We start from the raw sequence: 15,862 nt of genomic DNA, 5'->3' as shown, positions 1-15,862 counted from the left end.
TCGTCCGCATGGCACAAAGTCACTGAATAAAACTAGATCTGTTGATATAAGTATGTGGTTTGCAATTATGTTATAACGACACTTTGAACGAAAATAACGTTTTATATACTCCATAACTTGATTTTTCACATTTATTCTCTTCCTTCTTGAGTAAACCCTTTAACACAAGAAATCAGAAATCGTATCCCCGGTATTAGGAATCAAGCAAACCCAGCGTGACTCTGCGGCTGTGCAACTTTGACGTCCATAACAGAGTGAGCGTGTGGCTCATGTGGAGCCGGTGTAAGGTCACACAGAACACTGCACTCTTTTTACCGGACTAAAGCTCCGAAATGGTGTTTTTGACCGTCCCTCTTTGGATCAGATGCCGCGGACCTGACCGATACTGGAAGGTCCAGGAACTCCTCAAGCATGCACGGGTAAGGACCAGACTATTAACTGGAGCTTGACGACATACTTTTCTGTACTCTGAAATGTCGTGATATTTTGTTGAGGAATGAACAAAGTGGATTGACGATATGACGATATGATTATCATATTTTTTTGACGTGTTTCAGCATTTTAGAGGGAGAAAGAACCGCTGCTACAGTCTGGCTGTGCGGGCGGTGAGGAGGGCTTTCGTCTACGCCACAAAAGGTCGCAAGCTGAAGAAACGCAACATTAGAACGGTGAGATATTATTATTATATTATTATAATAATATTATATTAGATTTCAGGAGTCGCCTTAGTGAACGAGGGCAGAATCTGTATGACCTGGAAAAAACTAGTGATGATTGCCACTACAAAGCATGCAGTTAAATTAGGGCCCTATAAATTCCGTTTTATTTTTTCCCAAATTCCGTTTTATTTTTTCCCAAATTCCGTTTTTTCCGTTTTAATTTTTTGGAATTCCATTTTTGTTTTACCTTTTACTCATTTTACCACAAAAGAGTGCGTTTTAATAATGTTTATGAATAAAATGCACACTAATTAATTAGAAATGAACTTACATTCATTGAGGCGACACAATATTGCACTTTTCCTCAATACTTTACTACTGCATCATGTAACACAACATTGCACTAGGTACTTCAAATAACATATTAAAAAATATCAAAGTGCTCAACCAGCCTTTTCTCTTCAAGCGAAAATATACTTGACTTTATACAAAACACAGTCAATTTTTTAACATAGAACATATTAAAACAATCTTTTCCACAGTACATAAAGTGCATCAAAACAAGGCAAAATCCTCGACAAAGTCTTTTCTTAAGTCCGCTGACTTGAACGAGGCAGTAACGCATGTCTGTCCGGGCTCCCTGCTAGCGTTAGCGCTATGCGTTTCTTTTTTTTTTTAGATGACTTTTGGATAACAAGTGGTCATCACATGTGTTTTTTCGCTTCCAGTCAACTGAGTGTTGACAGAAAGTACAAAATAACATGTCACCAGATACATAGAAGTCACCTGGGTACTGCTCGGCTCTGTATTTCGGCGTTAGCGTGGTATTGCGCAACTTCTTCGCAGACGGGGGGAGTGCCATGTTTGAAAAAGGGCGGTAGGCAGGTATTGTGTGACATTGATTACCGACCTCCGGGAACGATTCCCCAGGTTTATGTTCCTCTTTCTCATGAAAACAGCATTTCCGCGATATTCCGCATTCAAAATAATTTCCGTTTTTATTGTCCAATTCCGCGATTCCGTCCGCGATTCCGTGAACGCGGAATTTATAGGGCCCTATTAAATCCCATGTGTCATCTTCTCTTTTTGAGTCTCTCCATTTTGGCTTCAAAGTCTTTTCACTAGATTTATCACATTTTATTACTCTCAAAATATGGCAACAACGCTATATAAGTTAGCCTTCAAACACAACTTCTCTCCTCACAAATGGATTATGTGGAATAACCAATACATTTTGCACAGAAACAAGTCCAGTTCCACAAAAAAAAACATCATTTTTTTCTCTGATTTCTTTGATAGAAATGGAACATCATACAACTATAACATGTTTGTTCAAAAACATAATATCGACATGGATCCTGTTGATTATGAACGAGTGATTAAGGGAATCACAGCCCAGCTTTTGCAACTGTTTAAGTCAGGGGTCTCAAACTCAATTTACTCGGGGGCCACTGGAGCTTGGGTCTGGGTGAGACTGGGCCGCATCAGGTTTTAAAAAAAAACGCATTTATTAAAAACTTCGAGAAAAAAAAACTTCGCCTTGGTTCCAATTTTCTACAAGAAAAGCTCTGGTAAAACATTCCACTGTTCTCAAATATCTTACTTTTTATTTTTCTACACAAAATAAGATGAAAAATAAATAAACAAATCAAGAATAAAGAAAATCAATCAATCAGTAATAAATAAATATAATAATAGTAATAAAACAGTAAATAATAAAAACTTAAGAAAGCACATATAGTTGGTGGGTAGACAAATTATTTTTTTCAGATTAAAATTACCAAAGCATTATTAGAGCCCTGTAGACATGACAAAACACGACTATAGTCACATTTATACTCTTTTTATTTACAACATATTGCGCAACTGCAGGGTCTTGAGACACATGCTAACTCGCAATCTAGAGAGCTAGCGACGTAAATGGTAACCTTCAAGTTATTTCCTTTCAACTTAAATAGCCAAAAACGTACCACTTCCACATGGATAGGGAGGATAACTATTAACAGTTATTTAACCTTTAACATGAACATGAATCAAACGTAATAATTTTTTCTGGGTACATGATACCATACAGCATCCATATCAAACTTGCGCGGGCCGCACTAACATTAAACTTTCATATCAAGGCGGGGGCCTCAAACTAGTGTCCTGTGGGCCACGTGTTTGAGACCCCTGGTTTAGATAGAGGTTGCCCTCCTACGGCTCTTGTATTTTGGAGGAACTCCTTCCCTCACATCTCCTTTGAAAGTGAAAGAACTTCATATTAAAATAATCCACAATTTTTACCCTTGCAACTCACGTCTAGCCAAATTCATGGAGGGGGTCTCGTCACGATGCTCATTTTGCAAAATAGAAGAGGAATCAATAAGGCACTTGTTCTACGAATGTCCCATTTCTTAAACATTTTGGACCGAAGTTTTTATTTTAACTTTTATTCGTAACCTTCTAACCTTCATAAGGATCTTCAGAATGATGTGAAATGTCTTTGTTTATTAGGAAAATTCCATATTCACAAATCCAGAGTCATGTTATGCAAGCCAAATATTCACCGGTTTTCTTCTGAACTGAAAATATGATATGAATCACTGAAGCTGATATTCAAAAACAGAAAAGCACTGAAAACCTTTCATACACTTGAACGTTCTAAAAACAATTAATACGAAGAAAAAGCTTAAGTGACATGTTTTCTATTTTTATTTTGTTGTTCTTATTTTCAAGCAATATCCCTCGCACATTCCTTTATTTATTTTTTATTTATGTTGATATTGTTCTGTAGAATTGCACTTTTATCCATCCATTTTCCTCCGCTTATCCGGGTCCGGGTCGCGGGGGCAGCAGTCTTAGTAGGGAAGCCCAGGCTTCCCGATCCCCGGCCACCTCCTCCAGCTCCACCGGGAGGACACCAAGGCGTTCCCAGGCCAGCTGTGAGACATAGTCCCTCCAGCGTGTCCTAGGTCTGCCCCGGGGCCTTTTCCCGGCTGGGCATGCCTGGAACACCTCCCCAGGGAGGCGTCCGGGAGATGTGAAGGAGAAGCGGCTCTACTCTGAGCCCCTCCCGGATGGCTGAGCTCCTCACCCTATCTCTTAGGGTGAGTCCAGCTACCCTACGGAGGAAACTCATTTCAGCCGCCTGTATCCGCCATCTCATTCTTTCGGTCATGACCCAAAGCTCATGACCATAGGTGAGGGTGGGAACATAGATCCACCGGTAAATTGAGAGCTTTGCCCTCCGGCTCAGCTCTCTTTTCACCACGACGGTCCGGTACAGCGACCGCATTACTGCCGAGGCTGCACCGATCCGTCTGTCGACGCACTTTTATGTTCCTGTAATTCTGCTTATATTGTTATTGTTTTGTAGAATTGAGGCTTGTAATAAAATATATTAAAAAATATATTGTCACTATTTGCTAATCTCTCTTCATACATCAAAATATTCTCTGGAAGACTGGTTGTGTATGACGTGTGTGAACAAGCAGAGTTACACAAACGGTCCCATTTGTATTGTAACTGTATTGCAAGGGCAAAACATTGATTGGTCTCATATCACATACATTCCAGCTTTGGATCACACGTATAGCTGCAGCATCCCGAGAGCACGGCATGAAGTATCCTGCCCTCATGAGCAACCTAACAAAGGTTAGTCCATTCCACGTTGTGCTGTCGTTTCCCTCTTAAATTGCATTTTTATTATTAGATTTAGCGCTAATGGTTACGTCTGTCATTTCATTTCACCCAACAGAGCAGCGTGCAGCTCAATCGAAAGGTTATCAGCGACCTGGCCATCACAGAACCTCGCTCGTTCCTCTCCCTCGCTAAGCTGGCCAGGGCCCGGCAGCAAGAAGGCTTCTGCGCGGCGTTGGGTGACGGCAAAGAACCTCCTGGTGTCTTCTCGCGTGTTGTTGTGCAGCAGTAGTGGCTGAGATGGTGGAAATGTTCATTAAATACAGTGGACACATACATATTTTTTTTTTTTTAAACCATTTTGTCATGTGATTTGTGACTTAGAAATGAAAATATTGCTTGGCAGGGCGGATTTTCTTCACTCTTCTGACCCTTTTTGATTGTGACCTTACAAATGTGTCAGAAACTCTACTGCTGCCATTTAAGTTTATCATTTATCATGTTTTCCTTATATGCAGTAAATAGTCATATTTCCCACATCCTTGTAAATATTTATTTCTTATTGTGTGCTTATCCTCTAAATGTTTACGCAATTAAACATTTTGATACACATTACATGCATAAATATCTGAGTGTTGTTTTCTACTATTATCACAAACAAACTGATCTAAGGTTGTTTCCGTGTGTGCATCTGTCTACACTTTAATACTGCATTAAATACTACATAATTAGTCATGTGCCGCATCAGTTACTATTTATGTACTTGTAGTTATATATTAACTTAGTTAATATGTTCTACATCTCAAAAACATGCATTTTAGGTTAATTAGAGACTTGAATTGTCCACAGGTGTTAATGCTTGTTTGTGCCTCCTGTGATTGACAGGTGACCACACCAGGATGTACTCTGCTTTTCATTCAAAAGTCAGCTGAATGTTTTGTGATTCATTTATATAAACGAGATACATAAACGATGTTTTTTTTTCCCCAGTTCAGAGTTAACTAATGACATCCAGCAATGGTTTCGGTGTTTGACTTTGAGAACAAGACAGCCTGACGCAATAAACCGACATGTCCTTTAAAAAGAATAGTACAAGTTTTGTCCCTTCACGGCTACCGTATCCTGTCTGGGCGGTGTTCTTATGAATGACCTCTGCAGTCGCATTAGCCAATGAAATGGAAGAATACTCACTCGGAGCCAATCTTCGTTGCTGTCTCTCAAGTATACCGGTCCTTTGTGCTGCACATGCGCAGAGCTCTGTGGAGTTGCACGCGCGTGCAGGAAGTGCAGTGACAACTCCTCGGCAGTCTCCTCCATCTGCTACACCTCCTCCACAACTGCCTAAATTACTATCTTTTTAGTGCCGAAAATGTCGTGGCTCTTCGGCCTGAACAAGGGACAACCGGAGCCTCCTCCTGGCTTACCGGTTCCGCCGCCTCCGCCGCCTGCCGGAGGGTCCAGTGGCAGTGGCGATAAACCCAAGGACAAATGGAGCAACTTCGACCCCACCGGGCTGGAGAGGGCTGCTCAGGCGGCCAAAGAGCTCGACAAGTCCAGTAAGTGTAACAGAGAAAAGGGTGGTGAATGTATGCGCTTTTATTAGAACGACATGGCGATAACACACAACCACCTTTTTGTATCATATTTTCACAACGACCACCATGGAAACCTACTAGTTCTCCCGCAAGTGTGCATTATTATTCCATGCTAACTGCTACTAGCAAGTCTTTTCACTGTGCTCGTTCAAATTGACAGGCAGGGTTAAAGGGCATCCCTTCAAAATAAAGGTCACTGCTGCTGTTGTGAAGCATTAACACAGGGGTCTCAAACTCAATTTACCTGGGGGCCACTGGAGCTAGGGTCTGGGTGAGACTGGGCCGCATCAGGTTTTCCAAAAAAAAAAAAAAACGCATTTATTAAAAACAGAAAAATGAATAAACTTTGCTTTGGTTCCGATTTTCTACAATAAAAGCTCTGATAAAACATTCTACTGTTCTCAAATATCTTACTTTTTATTTTTCTACACAAAATCAGTTTAAGAATAAAGAAAATCAATCAGTAATAAATAAATATAATAATAAAACAGCAAATTATTAAAAATTAAGAAAGCACATATAGTTGGTGGGTAGACAAATTATTTTTTTTCAGATTAAAATGAACAAAGCATTATTAGAGCCCTGTAGACATGACAAAACACGACTATAGTCACATTTATACTCTTTTTATTTACAACATATTGCGCAACTGCAGGGTCTTGAGACACATGCTAACTCGCAAACTAGAGAGCTAGCGACCTAAACGGTAGCCTTCAAGTTATTTCCTTTAACTTAAATAGCCAAAAACTTACCACTTCCACACGGATAGGGAGGATAACTATTAACAGTTATTTAACCTTTAAAGTGAACATTAATCAAAAGTAATCATTTTTTCTGGGTACATGATACCATACAGCATCCATATCAAACTTGCGCGGGCCGCGCTAACATTAAACTTTCATATCGAGGCGGGGGCCTCAAACTAGTGTCCTGCGGGCCACATTTGTCCCGCGGGCCACGTGTTTGAGACCCCTGGTCTTGAGACACATACTAACTCGCAAACTAGAGAGCTAGCGACCTAAACCTTCAAGTTATTTCCTTTAAACTTCAATAGCCAAAAACTTACCACTTCCACGCGGATAGGGAGGATAACTATTAACAGTTATTTAACCTTTAACATGAACATGAATCAAACGTAATAATTTTTTCTGGGTACATGATACCATACAGCATCCATATCAAACTTGCGCGGGCCGCACTAACATTAAACTTTCATATCGAGGCGGGGGCCTCAAACTAGTGTCCTGCGGGCCACATTTGCCGCGTGTTTGAGACCCCTAGGCTGTATTTCAGTATGACGCTGATGTTTGTCTCTGCCACATCCATGCAGGACATGCCAAAGAAGCTCTGGACTTGGCTCGCATGCAGGAGCAAACCACCCAGATGGAGCATCAGAGCAAAATGAAGGTATGCTAAAATTAGCGGTCTGTATGCACCGTGTGCTATGTAATATACTGGTCCACTTCAATAAATTACAATATCATACCAAAAGTTGTTATATATATATATATATATATATATATATATATATATATATATATATATATATATATATATATATATATATATATATATATATATATATATATAAGGAGTTCTTTCAAAGTAAGGGTGTGTTCACAGGTATTTTTTTGTCCAGTTAAAACGGGCACCTGTTTGGAAAATATCAGCATAAATGTGAAGTACTTGACATGTAATTTATCAGCGCCTAAGCCCACACAGGAATAAATATTTTCTGCCACGACAGGAGTACGAAGCAGCGGTGGAGCAGCTGAAAGGCGACCAGATCCGAGTGCAGGCAGAAGAGAGGAGGAAAACTCTGAACGAGGAGACCAAACAGCATCAAGCTGTAACATTTTTATTTAGTTATTGCCACATTTGTTCGAGACTTTTATTGTGAAATAATGCCTATACTTCCTGTGTCGCCAGAGAGCTCAGTACCAGGACAAGCTAGCCAGGCAGCGCTATGAGGACCAACTGCGACAACAGGTGAGTATGTATCGTATTTGGCGTTAAAGCAACAACATCCTTGTAGTCTTTCCCACAGGACTGCGATCTATCTGTGGCAAGCAGCGGTTATGTTAATGTGTTTATTTCCCTCAGCAAATGCTGAACGAGGACAACCTTCGCAAACAGGAAGAGTCTGTCCAGAAACAGGAAGCCATGAGAAAAGGTACGAGCGTCATTGATGATGGGCGTGGCTTTTTGAAGGCTGACCGCGTTTTTTCCTCGCACGGCAGCCACCATCGAGCACGAGATGGAGCTGAGGCACAAGAACGAGATGCTGCGTATCGAGGCGGAGTCCAAGGCGCGGGCTCGCGTGGAGAGAGAGAACGCCGACATCATACGCGAGCAAATCCGCCTGAAGGCAGCGGAGCACCGGCAGACGGTCTTAGAGTCCATCAAGTAATACTCTATTTAACTCTGGTTAAATAGAGGATCTTTGACAGGTGTTTTTGCAGTAGGTCCCTAAAAACAGCAGAGCACTCTCACTGTGTAGAGGAGCTTTTGACCTTGCAGAAGATCTTATAGAAGATCTTTGACTGGCTTGTGTTTTTTACAGCAGGTCCTCAAAAGCAAGCAGAACACTTCTGTCAAATAGAGGATCTTTGTTCAGTATTGTTGCTGTAGGTCCCTACACAGCAGTTTGCTCCTGTCATAGAAGATCTTTGACTGTCTAGTGTTTCTGCAGTAGGCCCTCAAAGTCAGCAGAGCACCACTGTCGTATAGAGGATCTTTGGTTAGTGCTGTTGCATTGGATCCTTAAAAACAGCGGTGCTCTTCTGTAGTATAGAAGATCTACTGCATTTCTGCAGTAGGTCCTGAAAGTCAGCAGAGCTTCTGTTATATAGAGGATCTTTGATTAGCGAAGACTCTTCATTTAATTTTTTTTGCACAGTGCGTCCTAAACGCAGCATGGTGCTCCTGTCATGTAAATGATCTTTGACTAGTGTTTTTGCAGGAGGTCCCTAAAAACTCTATAACGAGGGCTCCTCTGTTATAGAGGATCTTTGACAAGCGTTTGGCATTAGGTCCTGAAAGGCAGCAGAGCACTTCTTTTTTTATAGAGGATCTTTGATTAGGGTTGTTGTAGGAGTGCTGCTGTCCTAATGAGGACTAGTGCTTTTCCAGTAAAAAGAGCAGTGCTCTTCTGTAATATAGAGGATCTCTGACTGACTAGCTTTTTTTGCAGTACGAGCCGCTTCTGTTATATAGAGGATCTTTGATTAGCGAAGACCCTTCATTTAATTTTTTTTGCACAGTGCGTCCTAAACGCAGCATGGTGCTCCTGTCATGTAAAGGATCTTTGACTAGTGTTTTTGCAGGAGGTCCCTAAAAACTCTATAACGAGGGCTCCTCTGTTATAGAGGATCTTTGACAAGCGTTTTTGCAGGAGGTCCCCAATACCAGCAGAGCGCTTTTGTCACACTTAGGAGCTTTGAATAGCGTTGTTTGCCAAGCAAAACAGAAGCACACTCCTGTCATATAGAGGATCTTTGACTAGCATTTGGCATTAGGTCCTGCAAGGCAGCAGAGCACTTCTTTTTTTATAAAGGATCTTTGATTAGGGTTGTTGTAGGTTTGCAAACAGTAAAAAGAGCAGTGCTCTTCAGTAATATAGAGGATCTCTGACTGACTAGCTTTTTTTGCAGTATGAGCCGCTTCTGTTATATAGAGGATCTTTGATTAGCGAAGACCCTTCATTTAATTTTTTTTTTTTTGCACAATGCGTCCTAAATGCAGCATGGTGCTCCTGTCATGTAAAGGATCTTTGACTAGTGTTTTTGCAGGAGGTCCCTAAAAACTCTATAACGAGGGCTCCTCTGTTATAGAGGATCTTTGGGTAGCGTAATGATGATCATATTGGTCATTTGATAATGACTGATGCTTTTTACATCACAAGAATAAAAATGATGGGAGAAGTCGGGCCCCCGGTTCATATTATTCCAAAGTCCCCCCCCCCCAAATTGATGCCCGGTGTTATCATGCAGACGTTAACGTGCATGCCTCCCGCTTGTAGGACGGCAGGCGCCGTGTTTGGAGAAGGATTCCGAGCCTTCGTGTCCGACTGGGATAAAGTCACCGCCACCGTAAGTCATCTGCTTCTTTCCGCCTCGCGGACTCGTTGACCCGTGACATGGAAATACGGGAGACTCCGCCTGACGAGGGATCACGTGTCCTCGACCCAGGTAGCTGGACTGACACTTTTAGCGGTGGGCGTGTATTCGGCCCGCAACGCCACGGGAGTGGCGGGTCGCTACATCGAGGCCCGGCTGGGGAAGCCGTCTTTGGTGCGAGAGACGTCCAGATTCACCGTGGGGGAGGCCATAAAACACCCGCTCAAGGTAGTATTTCCGTTCGCGCAGACGTGTTTTTGTTGTATTCAAAGATCTTCGTTTTAGACGGCGAAGCGACTGAAGAGCAAACCTCAAGACGCCCTCGAAGGAGTCGTTCTCAACGTAAGAACGCCAACACAGCAAACACACGATCAATGTTGTATCACGGTTTTATTTATTATCGATTTTACAAACCCTCAAGCCTACCCTGGAGGAGCGTGTACGTGACGTTGCCATAGCAACCAGAAACACCAGACAGAACAACGGCTTGTACAGGAACATCCTGATGTACGGCCCCCCCGGCACCGGCAAGACCCTGTTTGCTAAGGTACCCGCTCTCTCGGCTAGCAACACGCCGCCAAGACCCTCAGCTCAGACCGCCAAACAGCTTCTGTCTGTTTGGAGCAGAAGCTGGCGATGCATTCTGGGATGGACTACGCCATCATGACGGGCGGTGATGTTGCTCCCATGGGCCGCGACGGCGTGACCGCCATGCACAAAGTCTTCGACTGGGCCAACACCAGCCGACGCGGGTAGGCCGCCTCAAGCTTTTAAAAAAATTAAAAATACATAAATGTAATACAAAAGAAAATGGAAAAAATTGTATTACTGAATAACTATATAATTAATTCATTTTAATTAGACAAATTAAAGAAAATAAATTATACTTAACCTTTTAAATTAAAACAGAAAATAATTCCAATTATATAAATTGTCATTTCTCAATTTTTTAAATAAAATACATGTATTACATATGTATTTTAAATCACAAACATTTATTTTTAAAATTAATAAGGTTAAGTGGCCTTTATAAATGGAATTTATAAAAAAACGTAAAGCATATTTTTATTATTTATATCATGGATTCATTTTAATGTTTTCATTTGTAATTAAAAATTGGTATTATTATATATAATATATAAATTACATAATATACGGTATGTAGCAATTATACATTTATGTTTAAAAATCCATCAAAATGTACAAATTTTATTTATATATATATATGTGAACATCTTTATTATGAAATTTGTTTTAATTGTATGTTTTATATTTATATTTTATAATTTATAATAACATATATATATAATTATTTTATAATTTTTGTAAAATTATGTGTATATATATATGAACATCTTTATTATTATTATAATCTTTATTATGATTTATTACATAAAGTATTTAGATCAAATTTTTTATGAATATTGTATTTAAAAAAATTATAATACATAATAAAATACTTGATTTAATTTTTAAAAGCTAAGTAACAATTATTATTATTTTATTATATATATATAATTATTAATAAAGATGTTCATATATATATATAGAAATACATATACATATATAAACACGCATACATACACATATATATGAACATCTTTATTATTATTATAATCTTTATTATAATTTATAATTATTAATATAAACACACATACATACACATATATGAACATCTTTATTATTATTATAATCTTTATTATAATTTATAATTATTAATATAAACACACATACATGCACATATATATGAACATCTTTATTATTAATAATTATAAATTATAATAAAGATTATAATAATAATAAAGATGTTCATATATGTGTATGTATGTGTGTTTATATATGTATATGTATTTATATATATATGAACATCTTTATTAATAATTATATATATAATAAAATAATTCATAATAATTATTACTTAGCTTTTAAAAATTAAAGTATTTTATTATGTATTATAATTTTTTTAAAATACAATATTCATAAAAAAATTTGATCTAAATACTTTATGTAATAATAAAAAAAATAAAAATAAATTGTATTGGAAAAATAGCCAAAAATAATAACATGTTATAATGTGTCTGTGAGACACTCCAAAGCTGCACAAATGTATCAAACAAAGTTCCATGGAGTAAAATACTACTACAGTAAAATATAGTATAGTAAAATATTACTACAGTAATAATGTATTCATGTGTGTACTGCGTTCCAGGCTGCTGCTGTTTGTCGATGAAGCCGATGCATTCCTTCGCAAGAGATCCACTGTGAGTTGTCCTCATGTTTATGGTCATCCTTTAAGTTCATGTACGCCCCCAACTGGCCCCCACCTGACCCGCTGTAACCCGTAGTCCTTTATGGGTTCTGTTTGCAGGAGAAGATCAGCGAAGATCTCCGAGCCACTTTGAACGCCTTCTTGTATCGTACCGGAGAACAGAGCAACAGGTGACCTTCTACCTTCTAGTCTCCATCATATCTCTGTTAATTACTTGGTTGCTCCGTGAAGGTTCATGCTGGTGTTGGCCAGCAACCAACCCGAGCAGTTTGACTGGGCCATCAACGACCGCATCGATGAAATAGTCAACTTTGCTCTGCCAGGGCTGGAGGAAAGAGAGAGGCTGGTGCGCTTGTACTTTGACAGATATGTGCTGGAGCCCGCCACCGGAGGGAGACAGTGAGTACAAACTCTCATTTTAAAAGAGCAGACTGCGGCCATTTTCCAAAGCTAAATATATGTTGTCTTCTTTGCAGGAGGATGAAGCTAGCACAGTTCGATTACGGTAAAAAGTGCTCCGAGATAGCCAAGCGAGCGGAAGGCATGTCCGGCAGAGAGATCTCCAAATTGGGGGTGGCCTGGCAGGTACAGTATGTCCTTCAAAGATGGCACCGTGCTTTATTATTTAGTATTCACTTTTTCACTTCTGGTACAAAAAAATGAAAGGACGCAAGTTTTGTTTTTATTCATCACCAATCAAATATGCAGTTATTATTTTGGTACTGATAACAAAATTTCATGAACAATTTTAATACAAATTGTCATTTACATTTTAAATGAATCAGTATAGTGCTCCTGATTATCCAATAGCACAGAAATACTAAACAGTACAAAACATTTTTTCACTGTAAATAAATTAATTTTTCACAGTGAAAAATTTAATAAAATAATTTAGCAATCAGGTTTTTCAATTGAAGAATTTAAAATTATATATGTGAAAAATTAATAAAATAATTTACCAGTCAGTTTTTTCCAATTGAATAATTTAAAATTATATATGTGAAAATTTTAATAATTTACCAGGTTTTTCAATTGAATAATTTAAAATTATATATGTGAAAAATGTAATAAAATAATTTACCAGTCAGGTTTTTCAATTGAATAATTCAAAATTATATATGTGAAAAATTTAATAATTTACCAGTCAGTTTTTTCAATTGAATAATTCAAAATTATATATTTGGAAAATTTAATAATTTACCAGTCAGGTTTTTCAATTGAATAATTTAAAATTACATATGTGCAAAATTTAATAAAATAATTTACCAGTCAGGTTTTTCAATTGAATAATTCAAAATTATATATGTGAAAAATTTAATAATTTACCAGTCAGTTTTTTCAATTGAATAATTCAAAATTATATATGTGAAAAATTTAAAATAATTTACCAGTCAGTTTTTTCAATTGAATAATTTAAAATTATATATGTGAAAAAATTAATAAAATAATTTACCAGTCAGGTTTTTCAATTGAATAATTTAAAATTACATATGTGCAAAATTTAATAAAATAATTTACCAGTCAGGTTTTTTCAATTGAATAATTTAAAATTATATATGTGAAAAATGTAATAATTTACCAGGTTTTTCAATTGAATAATTTAAAATTATATATGTGAAAAATTTAATAAAATAATTTACCAGTCAGGTTTTTCAATTGAATAATTTAAAATTATATATGTGAAAAATTTAATAAAATAATTTACCAGTCAGGTTTTTCAATTATATAATTTTAAATTATATATGTGAAAAATTTAATAAAATAATTTACCAGTCAGGTTTTTCAATTGAATAATTTAAAATTATATATGTATACAAAGAATTACTATAAATCACACAATAAAAATTAAGTTAATTTAATATGAGATAATATACTAGTTTCTATGAATACGCAATCAATTTGTGATTTTAATGACAATTGCAAATTTTTTCAATTATTCCTTATTATTATAATTCATTTCCATTATTGACGATTAATATCCAAACTTTTTTCTCCTAATATTTTTTTCTGTGGCACTAATTCTTTGCAATGATGTGATGAATGGTAAGTCTTGGTACTGACAAACGATGCTGTGTTCAGGGCACTTGGGAAATTAGCAATATCTAGTTGAAAGTAAACAAAAAAAAACCCCGTCTGATGACCTCCCCGACGTGTCATCGCAGGCAGCGGCTTATTCCTCCGAGGACGGCGTTCTGACGGAAGCCATGATCGACGCCCGCGTGGACGACGCCGTGAAGCAGCACCGGCAGAAGATGGACTGGCTGCGTGCCGAAGAGGAGGCTCAGACCAAGACCCTCACACCCCCTCCAGCGGGGGGCGCCGTCGGCGGTAAAATGGGCTTTAATCTCCCCCTCGGCGGGACGCCACAGGCCCGGGATCTGATCACGCCGTTCCTCCAAGGTGAAAGTCTACCCGACCAGAGGACATCACAGCCTGGTTTAGACCGGCCTGGTCCTGGCAGTGAAGGCCTCATGGACACAGAAGACAAGGCCGACTCTCCTCCAAAAGATGGAACTCCAGTTTGAGTCTTAGATGAAAGATGTGAATGAAGAATCTTGAATGTGTCTGTCATTGTGTCGTAGACATGTTGGGTCTCCTTGACTGGCTAATTCATTTGTGTTGTGGGAGGAGTCTAACCTGCCTGTCTGTAACCTCATCAAAAATATGCACAATGGAGAGAAGAATGATTAAACTCATCTTTTTTATAAGCACTTGAACTGTTCATCTGTTTCATCACGGGCGTCCCATGAACAAAATCAAAATATTACAAGAAAAATTTGTTGACATTTTTTTTTTTTAAATGTCAGAACTAATTTGTATTTTTTTTGAAATTTAGGTTGAAGAAAGTTAGGAGTCAAAATGAAATCATTGAATTACAACAAAAACTCAAAAAAACTACAAAAAAATTTAATTTGATGAGAATTAAAGTCAACTTATTTACTAAAAAGTATCCTAACAACTAGTTTTACAAGAATAATAATATAATAATAATAATAAAAAATAATCTTGTAAAATAAAATGTTTTAGCAGTATATAGTTGAAATTGATTTTTTTTAAATGTCAGAACTAATTTGTATTTTTTTGGAAAATTAGGTTGCGGAAAGTTACGAGAAAGTCAAAATGTTGAAATCATTGAATAACAACAAAAACTCCAGAAATGTAAAAGAAAATTTAATTTGATGAGAATTAAAGTCAACCTTTTTACTAAAAAGTATCCTAACAACTAGTTTTACAAGAATAATATATTAATAATATAATATAAATAATAATAATTAATAAAAAATAATCTTGTAAAATAAAATGTTTTAGCAGTATATAGTTGAAATTGAATTTTTTTTTAAATGTCAGAACTAATTTGTATTTTTTTTGGAAAATTAAAAAAAAACAGCTTTAATTTGATGAGAATTAAAGTCAACTTATTTAAAAAATAATATAAAAAAAATATTAAATTTATTAAAAATATTTAAAAAGTATTTAAAAAATATTTAAAAAAAAGAGAAAGTCAACTTATTTACTAAAACGTATCCTAACAAGTAGCGGTTTTACAAGAATAATAATAATATAATAATAATTATGATATAAATAATAATAATAAAAAAT

At 37.2% G+C, this 15,862-nt stretch overlaps 2 protein-coding genes across 2 annotated transcripts; both read left to right on the top strand.

Annotated features, from left to right (window-relative positions):
- Window positions 1–17: 17 nt before the first annotated feature.
- Window positions 18–4,731, top strand: mrpl20 (mitochondrial ribosomal protein L20). The gene is made up of 4 exons (XM_058054653.1): window positions 18–419; window positions 558–668; window positions 4,218–4,295; window positions 4,399–4,731. Exons 1-4 carry the CDS (start codon window positions 333–335, stop codon window positions 4,570–4,572), a joined length of 450 nt encoding a protein of 149 aa, XP_057910636.1. The 5' UTR covers window positions 18–332; the 3' UTR covers window positions 4,573–4,731.
- Window positions 4,732–5,502: 771 nt separating this feature from the next.
- atad3 (ATPase family AAA domain containing 3) lies at window positions 5,503–14,970 on the top strand. The gene is made up of 16 exons (XM_058054892.1): window positions 5,503–5,836; window positions 7,206–7,282; window positions 7,623–7,724; window positions 7,805–7,864; window positions 7,979–8,048; window positions 8,116–8,281; window positions 9,897–9,966; window positions 10,066–10,221; window positions 10,279–10,335; window positions 10,415–10,540; window positions 10,621–10,745; window positions 12,203–12,254; window positions 12,362–12,432; window positions 12,494–12,661; window positions 12,739–12,847; window positions 14,425–14,970. Exons 1-16 carry the CDS (start codon window positions 5,650–5,652, stop codon window positions 14,785–14,787), a joined length of 1,959 nt encoding a protein of 652 aa, XP_057910875.1. The 5' UTR covers window positions 5,503–5,649; the 3' UTR covers window positions 14,788–14,970.
- The last annotated feature ends 892 nt before the right edge of the window (window positions 14,971–15,862 follow it).

This window comes from Doryrhamphus excisus, chromosome 18, assembly GCF_030265055.1.
Source record: "Doryrhamphus excisus isolate RoL2022-K1 chromosome 18, RoL_Dexc_1.0, whole genome shotgun sequence".
Taxonomy (NCBI): Eukaryota; Metazoa; Chordata; class Actinopteri; order Syngnathiformes; family Syngnathidae; genus Doryrhamphus; species Doryrhamphus excisus.
The sequence above is the reverse complement of the archived record's forward strand: the minus strand, read 5'-3'. Positions and strand labels throughout refer to the sequence as shown.